Raw genomic sequence first — 13,348 nt, 5'->3', positions numbered from 1 at the left:
TTATTCTGATTTCCCATTGGAAAAGATGACTAGACACAGTCCCACAAAGTAAATGGTTTCCTCGAAAGTGGTTTTTTATTGTTATTTTTAAGTAAAGAAAAAAAAGTTAAAAAAATTCTCACAAAAAAAACCATTTCCCCATCTGCATTTTAAATTGTAAGCTTTACAGTGAAACATTATGGAACTTTAAAAGCACATGGCTCACTACTGGGCTGAAACTTGTAAATCAACATGTATTTTGTTTCAGATAAAAAAGTAATCCCGGTTCATAGTATCTAATTGTACTGTAAATACTTGGCAACCAATTAGGACTTTTTTCTTAGGTCTGGTGGTGCTTTATTCAATAGCTTACATCAGGAGTTAGACTAATTTTTCCTTTCGTTTTCTTTTTCTTTTTTTCTTCAGTTTTGAAATAGGTATGCTGCTTTAAAATTCCACAATCTGCTGGAGAATTTGGCATTTCTTTTATCAATCTTGCCTCTACCTTATACATTTAATGATGTGGAAATACATCATACAATACTTGCTGAAAATATATCTAACAGAAAAATACTAGTTCTTTTTTTTTCCAGCTTTTTCATAAGGCAGGCTGCCTCCAAAAAGAACACAATGATAGGAAACACATATTTCCACTCTTTATGAAGGTTTCTTTATTCCAGCCATCAAATATTTGTTTCCTCACTGCTGAGCCATAGAATGGTGGCTTGAAAACCTCAAACTTCAGAGCCTGAGGAAGGCTCTAGTAGGGCAAAACAGGATAGACCAAAGCACAGAGAACAAGAGATGGGCAGTTTTGTCCATCCATGGCAATTTTGTTTAAAAACATGAAGACAGACAACTTCTAGACATCTCCAAAGCACCTTTTAGGAGTAGTCATTCCTGGATTTCTAACTCTAGTTGTAGATATGGTGAGCTATGTGCATGAAGTTGTCATACCTTAGTTAAGGAAATCTTTCTGCACCATACTGAAGGAAACTAGTCTCTAACCTTTGTTATATTCCTGAAATTCCAGAATGTCATTGGGACTACATCTCAAGACAATACTCACCAAGTCCAGTTATCAATGTCTGGATAAAACCAGTACTGCTGAGCTATAAACTATGCCTCATAAAGCTGAAATATTGCTATTAAGAGACCTGTGCCTTGGTTTTATTTGCTTTGAGGAGGACTCTCTTAAGCTAGTTGCGTGACAACAGTGCTGTAACATAAGTACACGTTTTAACAGATACACTGTTTTGTCAAATGTTTAGAAATCATTCCATTAGATAAGGAATGAATGATCCATGCTCAGAGCTGTTTTGCTCTACAGGTCTGCTCCCATAGTTTGCATTTCTTGTTCATCTAGGCATAGTTTGTAATAATATGACTTAAAACAGCTAAAATTTTGCTCCAATTAATTATTTAGTTTATTATAAAGATACATTAGATCATTTGTGATCAATATGATTCAGTCTTACAGTTGTGTTTTTCTTAAATTATTAAGTTGTCATTCAGTAGAACTAGTTCAGCAGCCCTGTGTCACTGCTCCACAGAGAGAAGGATTAGCTTAGTTTTTGTACTTCATTAGTAAGAATTCTTTGTAGAAGTGTCTATTACCAAAGATTTAACATGCAAGTACACAGTCATCTGCTGTAACTCAAGCATCTAAGCAGGCTGCCTAAATTCTCTTTTTCATCAGTGGAGTGACTCATTTTCAGGATGAAGTTCGTGCAACTTACAGTCAGTTGTTTGAATTAGATTAAACACATTGTCCTATAGGTATGAGTGTTTCTCTTTGTTGACTATAGAGATCCTACAAGGGCAACCAAATTTAGCTTAGGTAACACAAACATCTACAGCATTAGCAGGGAAATTCCGTGATCATGAGTTAAGGTCTTGATTCTTGAAAACATGTCTTTAAAATAAAATAGTCAGTTGCATGCATGAGTTTTACTGACTCAGGATGGAACTTTTAAGTAACAGAAGGAATTTCTTAAAGAAGGATCCTGAAATTTAGGTGACTAAGTAATCATATGGCAAAATATGAGGATGAACCAATTTTATGGGCAGTTGAGGTAAACCACAGTCTATATTTTTCATAAAAGATAATCATATCATTTAGCACATCAGGTTTGGGTGATTTTAATTGTTATTTCAGATGGCCTCATATATGCCATAAAGGGCAAATGTAAAAGGCAGTGAAGCTATTTTTACTAAATAGTTCGTATTTTTAAGAAAAAGTTTCTACCTTCTTTTTCACCTTATGACCTTAAGAGAGAAAAATACAAGGAAAAATCATTTCATCTGATTTCAACCTGAAATTTTTGAGGTAGCTATCTGCACTCTTTGAGTACCTGTGTAGATTCCATAGATTCCAGTTCCTTGGCCTCATTACTAATGCTTCTGGTCAGCTGTCAATTAAATAAAGCTACTTTGAAATGGTTGAACTTTATCAGATCCCAGAAGAGGCTCAGGTTTTGTATACATTTTGCAAGAGAGCTTTTGTAATTTCTTATATTGTCAGACTAAATAATTGATACAGTTTCCAAATTTGTCTTCAAAGCACTTTCCTTTCCAGCAATAATAATAAGAATATTCAGGGCACAGTCGAAAGCCTCTTGAAGGCTCTGCTGAAATTCCAGCTTATTTCAGCAACTTTAGTCTTACTTGGTAATCATTATAATTAACTTATAGATGCATAGAGGGAAAAAGATACAGAACTTAAACTTCTAGAGTGGTACAGTTGACCTCACCATAATTTACGTGGACAGTTTACTCACCATGGTTGCTGTTTTGACATTCGAGATTTGAAAATTGGTAAAAAACACACATGTTGATTCATATGAAAATTAACCAACATTATGACAACTACCTCTTTTTCTAGGCATTAAATACAACTTAAGGAGAAATCTAGATAATCACAGAATCATATAGGTTGAAAAAGACCCTTGATATCATCAAATCCTGCTGTTAACCTAGCATTTTAAATACCTTCAGAGATGGTGACTCAATCACTTCCCTGAGCAGCTTGTTACAATGCTTGACGATCCTTTCAGCAAAGAAATTTTTCCTAATATCCATCTTAACCTCCTGATGTGACTTGAAACCATTTCTCCTCATCCTGTCCCTTGTTACTTTGGAGACCCTCACCTCACTACAGTCTCCTTTCCTGTAGTTTTCAAGAGCAATAAGGTTGCCCCAAGCCTCCTTTTCTCCAGGCTGAACAACCACAGCTTCCTCAGCCACTCCTCATCAGACTTGTGCTCCAGACCCTTCACCAGGGTACAGTATATGTATCTAATTACATTCCAAAAAAAAAATCTTTCTCATGTGTGTGCAAATGTCTTTCAGGTACATCTATTGGGCATTGCAATTTTGAGTTTGATCTTTGTGGATGGAAGCAAGATGAAAATGATGATTTTGACTGGAACCTGAGAACTAGCAGTACATCAAAATTGGGCACTGGACCAGCTACTGATCATACACTGCAAGAGTCATTTGGTCATTATATTTTTATAAAGAGTTCATTTTTTCAGCTGCCAGGACAGAAAGCTAGGATTTCCAGTCCTGTCCTAAGCAGAAGGAATAAAAACTGCAAGGTACATGAGGGTGGGGTATTACCAGGAATAAAGAATTTGATTTCTAGATTGCATCAAAATAGTACTCATAAAATGAATAAAGTGATCACTGAAATAATTCCTCTGAAACAGTCAGTCCTATTTATGACATTATATAGTGCTTTTTGAAGGTTCTGACCAGTTATGAAACTTACTTTGTATTTGACCAAGGAAAGTGAAATTTCTGGTAAATGATATTGTATTAATGAAAAAAATTATTTCAAGACCCAGAGCTTCATCTTAGCAGATCAGAGAGTCTCTTAAAGTACTTTATTCCTTGCTATGTGTTATTAGTGGAGCAAATGTTACACCATATATTACAATAGACTTATGGGATCTTAGGCCCTTTCAGATAAATGGAAAATGTACATTTACATCAATGGGATAAGTTTTATGTAGAGAAAACAAATATACATCAGAAACTATAAAGGGACATACACGAACAAAAATCTTTTGTCTGTATACAAGACTTTCACAAACAAAGCTTCGTCTTCAAAAGAATAGAAATCCAAGCAAAAGAGCCTAAGCAGAAAGTAAGACTACGTCAAAATATATCTGCAAAAGAAAAAGAATTCTGCATCAAAGCATCAGTGATAAGTAATTATATTATCTGGAAACTTCAACCCATAAGAAAATCATATATTTATATATTTATATATTATTGTGGAGTAATACAAACGTTGTGTTAAAAAATAACCCTTATGTACCTTTTTTGAATTATTGTTCACTGCAGAACATTGTGTAGAGATACCAGCCTGGTGCTTCTGGTGTCTCTATAAGGAGTGCTTCTTCAAGCCAGTGTTGAAGCACCATTGCTGCTGACTGTGGTGCCAAAAGAGATGGTGTTGAAAAAAGTCTTAAATTTATTGTAATTAGTACCAGAAACATTTAGCATACCTTTGATTCTGAGGGAATTTAAGAATATTAATAGAAAGCATGAATAATGTCATTAATATCAGCAATTTCTTCATGTTATGTGTAGTAGGAAGCATTTCATAGTTGTATGTTTTTGCAAATACTATATTTTCTGTAAATTTTTGAATTGTAATCTTTCCAATTTATTTCAGTATGAGAAAAGTATTTACAAATGGGACCAGTTGTTATAATTCTTTCAAAACTCTATTATAAATTCTCCAGGATAAACCTGAAAATATTAAGTAGCCAACTGATGAATGACAACATCCAGAGAGACTTGTAGAACTAAGACTAGAGAGCTAGCCTATGTCCTGATGAAAAGCAAATAAGTATGGGAATGAATATTTCACATGAATTCAAGTTTGAATAATGTGGGGCCCCAGCCATGAAAGGACTTGGATATATGCTTAAAACTAAATTTGAGTATAGCTGTTAGCAAGATGGTATTACTCCTACATGATATATCTTGAAATGATGTAATAGAACAGAAGTTCTATTACAATCAACATACTGCAATAGACAGTATGTTGACTCTAATATATAAAATCATTCAGTGCAATTGAGATAAGTGTATTGCAGGTAAATGTGAAGTACAGAAAGAAATATTTGGGGTCAGGGAAGAGGGATGGAGTATAATTCAATTACCATAAAAGAAAGGAAAATATACAAAATACAGTCTGGTAATTTTGAAAAGAACTGTGTGGTGGGAAACATTATATTATCTAAAGATATACACATATATTGAAAGAAAAACCTCATTTAAAGGAGGATTTCAAGAGAAATAGAGTAATCACAGGACAGGAAAATGTCAGGTGAGTATAAATATTTCCAAGTAAGAAAACTGACTTATAAAAATTAGATTTGACTACATTGCACAGGAGATATTTTAAAAGTAAACACAGTAAAACTTTCAAAAGAATTGGAACACAAAGCCCTGGGTGGTTTTGCTAATCAATAATTAAAGGAAATAAATTAAATAGAAATGTAGGGGATTTTTTTAAATAGTATATTTATGCAATGCAATAGACTGCAGAAGCCTATAAATTCTATAGCACCAGGTAACGCAAAGAGACATGGCTTTACATCTGCATTACGGATATCATAATATCTGCTATTATGTTTTTATAGCTATAATAAATAAGTTAAGATTTTTCATACTTCAGGGCTTGTGCCATGCATTATGCTGGGAAGAAATTTGGGCTATAGACATGTGATATGATATATATTGCATGATAGCATATATGATAGCATATATGATAGCATATATGATAGCATGAATTACCTTCTTTCAGGATCCTACATGATTTTTGGAAATATTCTTATCTTTTTCAGAAACAAGATAATGAACTAAATTAAGCATTAATATGACTAAATACAAGTATTCCTTTGTTGTTTTTGAACTGGAAATAACTTAGAGTGTAATTAATGCTGAAGAATTTTCACAGCGATTTGTTTTATTTTCTGTATTTATTTGATGTTACTTTTGTGTTTCATAATTTGTTTTCCTCATTCTAATTAAAAATAAATAAATCACTGTTTCTAATCCAAGGACATCTTATATCTTATTTTAGATTTTTTTTTCTTTTGTGCATTTAGAAGATTTGCTCCCATTATAGATTGGGTTATTTTCTAATTACACACTCTATAATCTGGCACAAACACATCTATAACCAGATAATTGTTCAGTAAACCGAGTTGCTTCCCATATTGTAAATGGCACTACTCTATTCCTCTGTTTCCTTATTAAGTATTTTAATTCATTTACATTTACATGCAATAGTTATTCAAAGGGATGAAAGATCAACTGTTGAGTATTTTAGTGCTGGCTTCAAAGTTTGCCTCATGGAATAGTTCAAAAATTTTCACTAGTAAGTCTTTTTCTGTGCATTTTAATTAAATTGTTTTTCAATCAATAAAATTAAGGGATATTGTGAATGTAACCAGTAAGACTCAGTTTAAGAATTGGTGTAAATACAAGAGCAGAATGTGTCTGAAGTCTCCTATTCCATAGTTGATACTCTTGTTCTTGCTTACAGATAATTTTCTATTACCATATGTACGGAGCTCACATTGGATCATTGATTGTCTACCAAAGAACTACATTAAAACATGAAAGAATTCTTCTCAATCTTACGGGAAACCAGGGAAATTTCTGGCAGCGCAAGGCACTGACGCTGGCTGGAAATGGAAACGAAGATTTTCAAGTGATCTTTGAAGGGATAGCTGGAAACGGTCCCAAAGATGGCATAGCACTCGATGACCTTACGTTTTCCAAGGAGTGCTTACCATTGCAGGAGTTTTTACCAGCAGAACCCACAAAGCTGCCTCCAACAGGTATGTTCTTGCTGTGGACAGTCTAGGTAAGTCTAGAAAGAAGGAATAGCAGGAATGCTTTCATTTCTTTGTCTCTTCTTCAAAAGAGAAATAGAATAAAGACATGTAGAAACAAAAATGCTTTTAGGCAATCCATGAAATTCTAATAAAAATATGTTATGAAGTAATTATGAAGTAATTTTTTGGGTACTGATTTAACACCCGTGAAGCTTCTTGTCTGATGATGTTTACTTGGACAATATCCTGGTTAATTTAGTAGGATTTATTTTTCAATAGTTTTAAAATGTAGTTATTGTAAAACGAAGAACTGAATGGGAAAGAGCCAATATGGATAGTTTGCAATAAGGACAAGAAACTTTAATACTTTTGGCTGGTGGGAATTGCTATTGATACTGTTTAGACATCCATCTTCCTGTGTGGTGTGGTGCAATTATTTGCACCATCCTCACTTACTACTCAAGGGAAATAAGATTCAGCAAACACCAGAAATAATAAAGTTCTGATGGGGATGGATCCAAATAACACCAAGGTAAGAGCTACTCATGAAAACACTGATGTTTTTCATTACCATTATTTGCTTGGACACAAATGATGAAGGAGAAACTCTTTTTGACAGAACAGGACCAATATTTTTTCCTCCTTCCACATTTATCACAGAGCTACTCAAATGTAAACCCCTGAAGTGGAATTTAGGAAATGCATTTTTTTTCTGGGCCTAGTACAAATTTCCTGCATGGCTGCAGAGAGTCATTTTATCTCACTTCTCTGTGTTTCTGATCAATTAAATAAAGTTAATATTTCCCAATGTCATGGACTACCAGGAGAATGAATCATTAATTTATGTGAGATACTTTGCTTTGTTACTGCTGCTAATGGGTAGCCTTCCCCTTTAGGATATCATTAAGCACTGCTCAGGCATTGAGAAATAACACTGATGAGACTGCATCAAACCCAACAAATTACACTGTACTTCATGCACAAGATAAGCAGAAAAGATACAGGCAAAGGTTCTAGGGATCTCTCTGATAAGGTGCCAGTTACAGTACATAGTATTGTGTTCCTACTTCTGCTAAACAAGTCACAGGAATTTACTGCAAATGAGATTGCTATTTTAAAGTTCAGCTTTATATGAACATTAAGAGGAACACTAACCAAGATTTCTAATTCTTTATTTTTGTTGTATTCAGTCTCTATCCTCTTAATGGTAGATGCAAGCCCCTATGGCAATGTTAGAAGCTTTAAAAGCTTTGGTTTTGATAGTAAAGGATGTTCCAATACACTTTTATTATATATATAATAAAAAAGCTACTAAAATCTCAGGAAAGAGCCACCAGAGACTGATTTCTTGATGTATCTCATCTAAGATGTCTTTTGTGAACTTTGTAGATTCACAACACTTTGAGGTAATGGTGTAAATTCATCCTTATGGTGAACCATTTTTTCTATATCAACAAATATCTCTTGTCCAGGATAAGAGTTTACATCAGCCACTGAGAGGTTCAACTTACAGCTACCATTTAGCAGTGATATCTGTTTGGATCATTGCTCAAAAAGTGTGCTTACAAACCAGAGCATACCTACAGAAATGCTCTGAACAGTGACAAAATGCATGCTGGAAGCTGTGAAAAGTGCTCTGCAGTGCAACTTCTTTAACTAGAACCAACTAGAGTGACCGTGATGATCAGCTGCAAAAATGCAGACTCTTAGACTTATCTGCTTATATGCAAAGGAAAGTTTAGCCAAAAGTGAAAGATTTTTTATCCATTTATCAAATTTTTTCAAGTTTCTGAGGATGATGAACATCATCCTCAGATGATCTGTTCCTTTCTTGTCTCCAACTAGGGAGAATGGTTGTTAAGCTAAAATATTTCCTCTCCAAGAGAGAGATTTGTAGTTTTTGAGGTCTATTCTAATACAATTCGTTTTTAATGTCTTTTTTTTTTTTGTAAATTATCTTCATAACACACACAGAAAGGGAGAATCTACTGAATCTTATTGAACAATATTGCTGTGTAAGACAAATATACTAAGGAGGTCTGTGCTTGTTATTTCTGCACATAGAGAGATGGATATTGGCAATGGAAGTTGTGCAGAGACTAAATAGAATTGAGTTATTAACTTTTCCCATCTGTGACAGAGATTCTCACTGTTCAGGAGGATTGCTCCCTGACTCTATATATAAACACTTTGAAGTTCTACACATTAACAAAAATATATTCTAAGGTGGTTATTTCTTTCAGAAAAGCATGCAATAATGTTTAAAGGCTGAAAGCAATCACTGGACAGCTAGAAAAAATATTTTTGAAAGTTAGCATTGTCATTTTCTGTAAACTGACAGGTTATTGTAGACTGTCCTCATGATGTTGCTTAGCAACAGCAAAGCTGAAGTGGAAAGCCTCTGAGAGCCACTTAAAGTGCTGGGCCTGAGAAACAATAAATATCATTTTAGCCTGGCCCTTATCAACTTTTCACTGTATGAACAGTGATGCATGGGGGAACATCAGTTTTTGCTCATGTCCCACAATTGAACAACGTGTAGTAAAATACAAAGACAGTTTTGTTCTGACAATGCTATTTATGCCTGTTGCTGTGTCTCTGCAGTGGGGTAAGATTCTTGAGTTAGATTCTGCTCTGTGTGAAGGGCTACCTGTATCCACACCTGCCCAGGGACAGACCCTGGTCACACTGAACTTGATAAAAGTTGCAGTTGTTTCTGTATTGGGTTTGCATGACAAGGTTTTGGGCTGGGAGGAGGGCTGCAGGGGTGACTTCTGTGAGAAGCTGCCAGAAGCTTCCCTCGTGCCTGACAGAGCCAAAGCCAGCCAGCTCCAAGATGGACCTGCCACTGGCCAGGGCTGAGGCCATCAGTAATGGTGGCAGAACCTCTGCATTAACACACTTGAGAAGGGGAAAAGTTGTTGCACAGCAGCAATTGTGGGTGGAGAGAGGAGTGAGAATACGTGAGAGGAACAGTTTTGCTGACACCAGGGTCAGGGAAGAAGAAGTGAGAGTAGGTGCTCCAGGTGCTGGAGCAGATTCCCCAGCAGCCTATGGTGAATACCATGGTGCAGTAGGCTGTCCCGCTGCAGAGCATGGAGGTTAATGGGGGAACAGTTATCCACAAGTTATCCATGAGTCATATTTTATACTTATAGTCTCTTTCACAAGAGACATCACAGATTTGTTAACAACTTCCATGCCCTCCAAATTTGCTTGTCCTCTCTTATTGCCATCCTTTCTCTCCTGCTCTGTTGTTACTGACTATAAAAATGGCACATCCCTCCATCAGAATTTCTGTTCCTGTCTCTGCACCATTTGCCTGAGAATACAACAGCTGTCAAGGGCTGCTGATCAGATTAGCAGGCTACAATAAAGAAAAGCTATTCCCAGAGACTAGAGAACTGTTCTCTGCTCCCTTCAGTTTTGTAGAGAAGACAGTTATTTTCAAAAAATTAAAAGCAAGTCACTGAAGTGTTGCATATGTCTTTCAAAACACAGGAATATTCACAGAGGACCACATCAAGCTCCGTTTTACTTGATATCCTGTCTCTACTGCTGTCAGTGAGATGCTGAACGTATATGATGCTTCCTCGTTAATGTTCCTAATATTTCCTTTTTAGGAGACCTTATGAACCAAATGTGGTCTTGTATATGTAGTAAACCTTAATGTATTTGCCTTCTGTGTAGAGTCTGTTTTCCCTGGGAACACATTCAGCCCCTTTCTCATTTTTGGCAGCACGTTGTACAGTTTTACCACTTGCTGAGAAAGCAACTCTATTTACACCCTGTCTCCTTTGGCTGAAAATGGTGAACAACAGTCAAACACACCTACTCCAGATTGTTCTCTTTGCACTCCTTGCTCCTTAAGCAACGTTATACACGAAAGGAGTTGCAGCTTATTTCTTACATGGAAACTATTCCATATGTTTTCCTTTCTCTCACTTTTTAAAAAATCTACTATACTCTTTCAGGATTATAAAATCAGCTCTGTGTAGAGTATTTAGGAAATGAATGATCAGTGGAATAATACTGTAACAAAATTATTCTTTCTCTCTTTTCTCTCTTTCCTGATAAATCCTAAAGCCTTGTTTGTTTTGTCCTTTTTGAACACTGGGCTTTTGTGTTCCTGGAGCTATTTCAGTATTCTGCTCTGTCAGTACTCTTTAGGAGTGGTAATGATAGGATCCCACCACCTCTATGTGAAGACAGATTTTGTTATTTTGTGTAACTCAAGGTCTCATTTCGTTGCCAGTCACTCAGGATGCAATTAATTTGCTTAACTGTGGCTGTTTTTCTCCATCGTAGTTGTATAAAATAACTGACACACCTGTTGGGGTTGGATGTTACAGGGATTCTAGGAAAGCCAAATGTCCTGCAATGCAAGCTGATATCAGGAAGGTTGCCCAGTTTATAACTAGCAGTGGGAGCAGTCACATTAAGCAAATTAATTTTCATAAAATGCTTTTCCTATTATTTATAGTTATTCCTAGCTTATGTCACCCTGAATAACTTCATATTGTCATTGTTTCTTAACTCATTACTCATGCACTTTCCTTGTCTTTTATAAGTGCTAAAGAACACAGTCTTGTTATGTTTTTCTGTTCTTTGCTTAGTTTTTGGTTTTTTTGGTTAGTGGGGGTGGTTTTTTGTGCCAGACTGATTTTTTAATCATTTTAGCACAAAAGTCTAATTCACAAAAAAAAAATATTAAAATTTATAGAATTCATCAGCAACATAATTAAAATAAATATAAGCAAAGTAATAGAATTATCATAAAATCAGATTTGCCAAAAATATTTTCATTTGAAATATTGCTCAAGTTTAGTGTACTCTAAAGGCCAAAGGGTATTCCTTGTATCACTCTTTTACAGTTATAATTAGATCTATAAAAATTTACAGACACATAAACAGAAATAACCTTGGCAGTTATTGTAACTAATATATAATTACAAGAACTTTCACATTTTATGCTTCAGTGCATAATGTGATCTTATACTGAAATGAGGAAAAATATCTTTTTATGGAAATCTAATTGAATAACAAAGCATTTAGAGCTTTCTTTGAAACAGTCAGAATCAACCACTAACTGTGAGAACAGCACGTGAAACAAATAAAGTAGAATGTCTAAAGCTTTTAAAAACAGTTCTAGAAAAAGAGAAACAAAGCAAAAAATGAAACTGAAACCAAGCAAACAGACAAATAAATGAAAAAACCCAAAACAACTACAGCAAAAGCCAAAACACAAAACCACAGTCCTCTATAAAGAGGACTCATAATTTCTTTTGGAAGATTGGCTATATCTATATAGCTGCCTTAATTGCATGAAGCAAGTTGTGAATTTTTTTATTCATTAGTATCTGAAGAGAAACAGACTCAGATGTATCTAGAATGAAATTCCATGCAAGTTGTGAATTTTCATTTTCACCTATATAATAATACAAAAAGGTTATAATTGTAGCCTAGACTTTTAAAACTAAGAAATTGACAGGTTTAATTTTTTCTCTCTCCTTTCTGGTACAGGACACAATTACTTCCATACTTTACAGAAAAATGGTGGAAATACAGTAGAATATGTAGATCGGTTTAGTAACGTGATATAAAGCTACTAATTTTGGATATAAAATAATTATGCATACAGATGAATTCAGTTCAACTTCTACATATATTTTCTGAGCGTTATAATAAAAATTATCCTTTTATTGACAGTGAAGGAGAAAAATACATATCCCAGATTTTCATGTTGCATTTTCTGATTCTGTGAAGCTTTCTCCAGTTAAATTTCTAGTCTATGTAATTGTAATTGCTGTACTTTATCAATTTAATTGGAAGTATTGCCCTTGCACCACCTTTATCATTCCACAGTTTCTTCATTTTGTTTGTTGATAGCTAGGACTTTGATCTACCTCCTTTTATTTTGAGTTCTAGCATTACCAGGTTGTATGAGGATTTGAAAGCAATGTACCCATTTGCTAAACTAAAAAAGAAAATTCCATTTATTTGTACTGGTCTAATTTACAAAATAATGACAGAAATCTGATACGCATTGTAAATTTAAAGCTACATTGGTGTTAAAAATATTTTTAGGATACATTTTTGTCCATAATCAACTACCATATTTGAACAAAAATGAAGTACAGATAATTTGCAGACATTTCCCATAATTCATTAAAATTTTATGGCAAAGAAACAAATTTTTTCCCTAGGCATTCCCAGACCTAATACCTTGAAAGTGAATTAAAGCTCAGCAATTCTTTGGATCAGCAGTCAGAGCCTGGACTGGGCCCATAACTGATTACAATTCTAGAAACTGGACCACGGAATGTGATTAATGTCATCTCAGAACATGATTAATGTCATCGAAGGTCCTTGGAGGTAGGACACTGTCAGCACTTGTTTTTCTGTTTTGCAGAACAGTTTAACATGTTCAAAACTTTCCTCAGCTCTTGGGTCTCCACAGACTCGCTTCTGAGTAAGGTGTCACAGAGCAGACATCTAAATAAGTA

General features: G+C 34.8%; 1 protein-coding gene across 1 annotated transcript in view; it reads left to right on the top strand.

The window, feature by feature from the left end:
- Positions 1 to 13,348, top strand: part of MALRD1 (MAM and LDL receptor class A domain containing 1) — a 242,574-nt gene that overhangs the window by 99,384 nt on the left and 129,842 nt on the right. Inside the window, exons 25-26 of the mRNA XM_039388522.1 lie at positions 3,331 to 3,578; positions 6,548 to 6,845. Of these exons, the coding sequence (XP_039244456.1) occupies positions 3,331 to 3,578; positions 6,548 to 6,845 (546 nt within the window). The remainder of the gene's footprint in view (positions 1 to 3,330; positions 3,579 to 6,547; positions 6,846 to 13,348) is intronic.

Source organism: Pipra filicauda, unplaced genomic scaffold, assembly GCF_003945595.2.
Source record: "Pipra filicauda isolate LSUMZ 115617 unplaced genomic scaffold, ASM394559v2 scaffold65_size3143899_pilon, whole genome shotgun sequence".
Taxonomy (NCBI): Eukaryota; Metazoa; Chordata; class Aves; order Passeriformes; family Pipridae; genus Pipra; species Pipra filicauda.
Note: the sequence above shows the minus strand (reverse complement) of the source record. Positions and strands in the feature narration are given on the sequence as shown.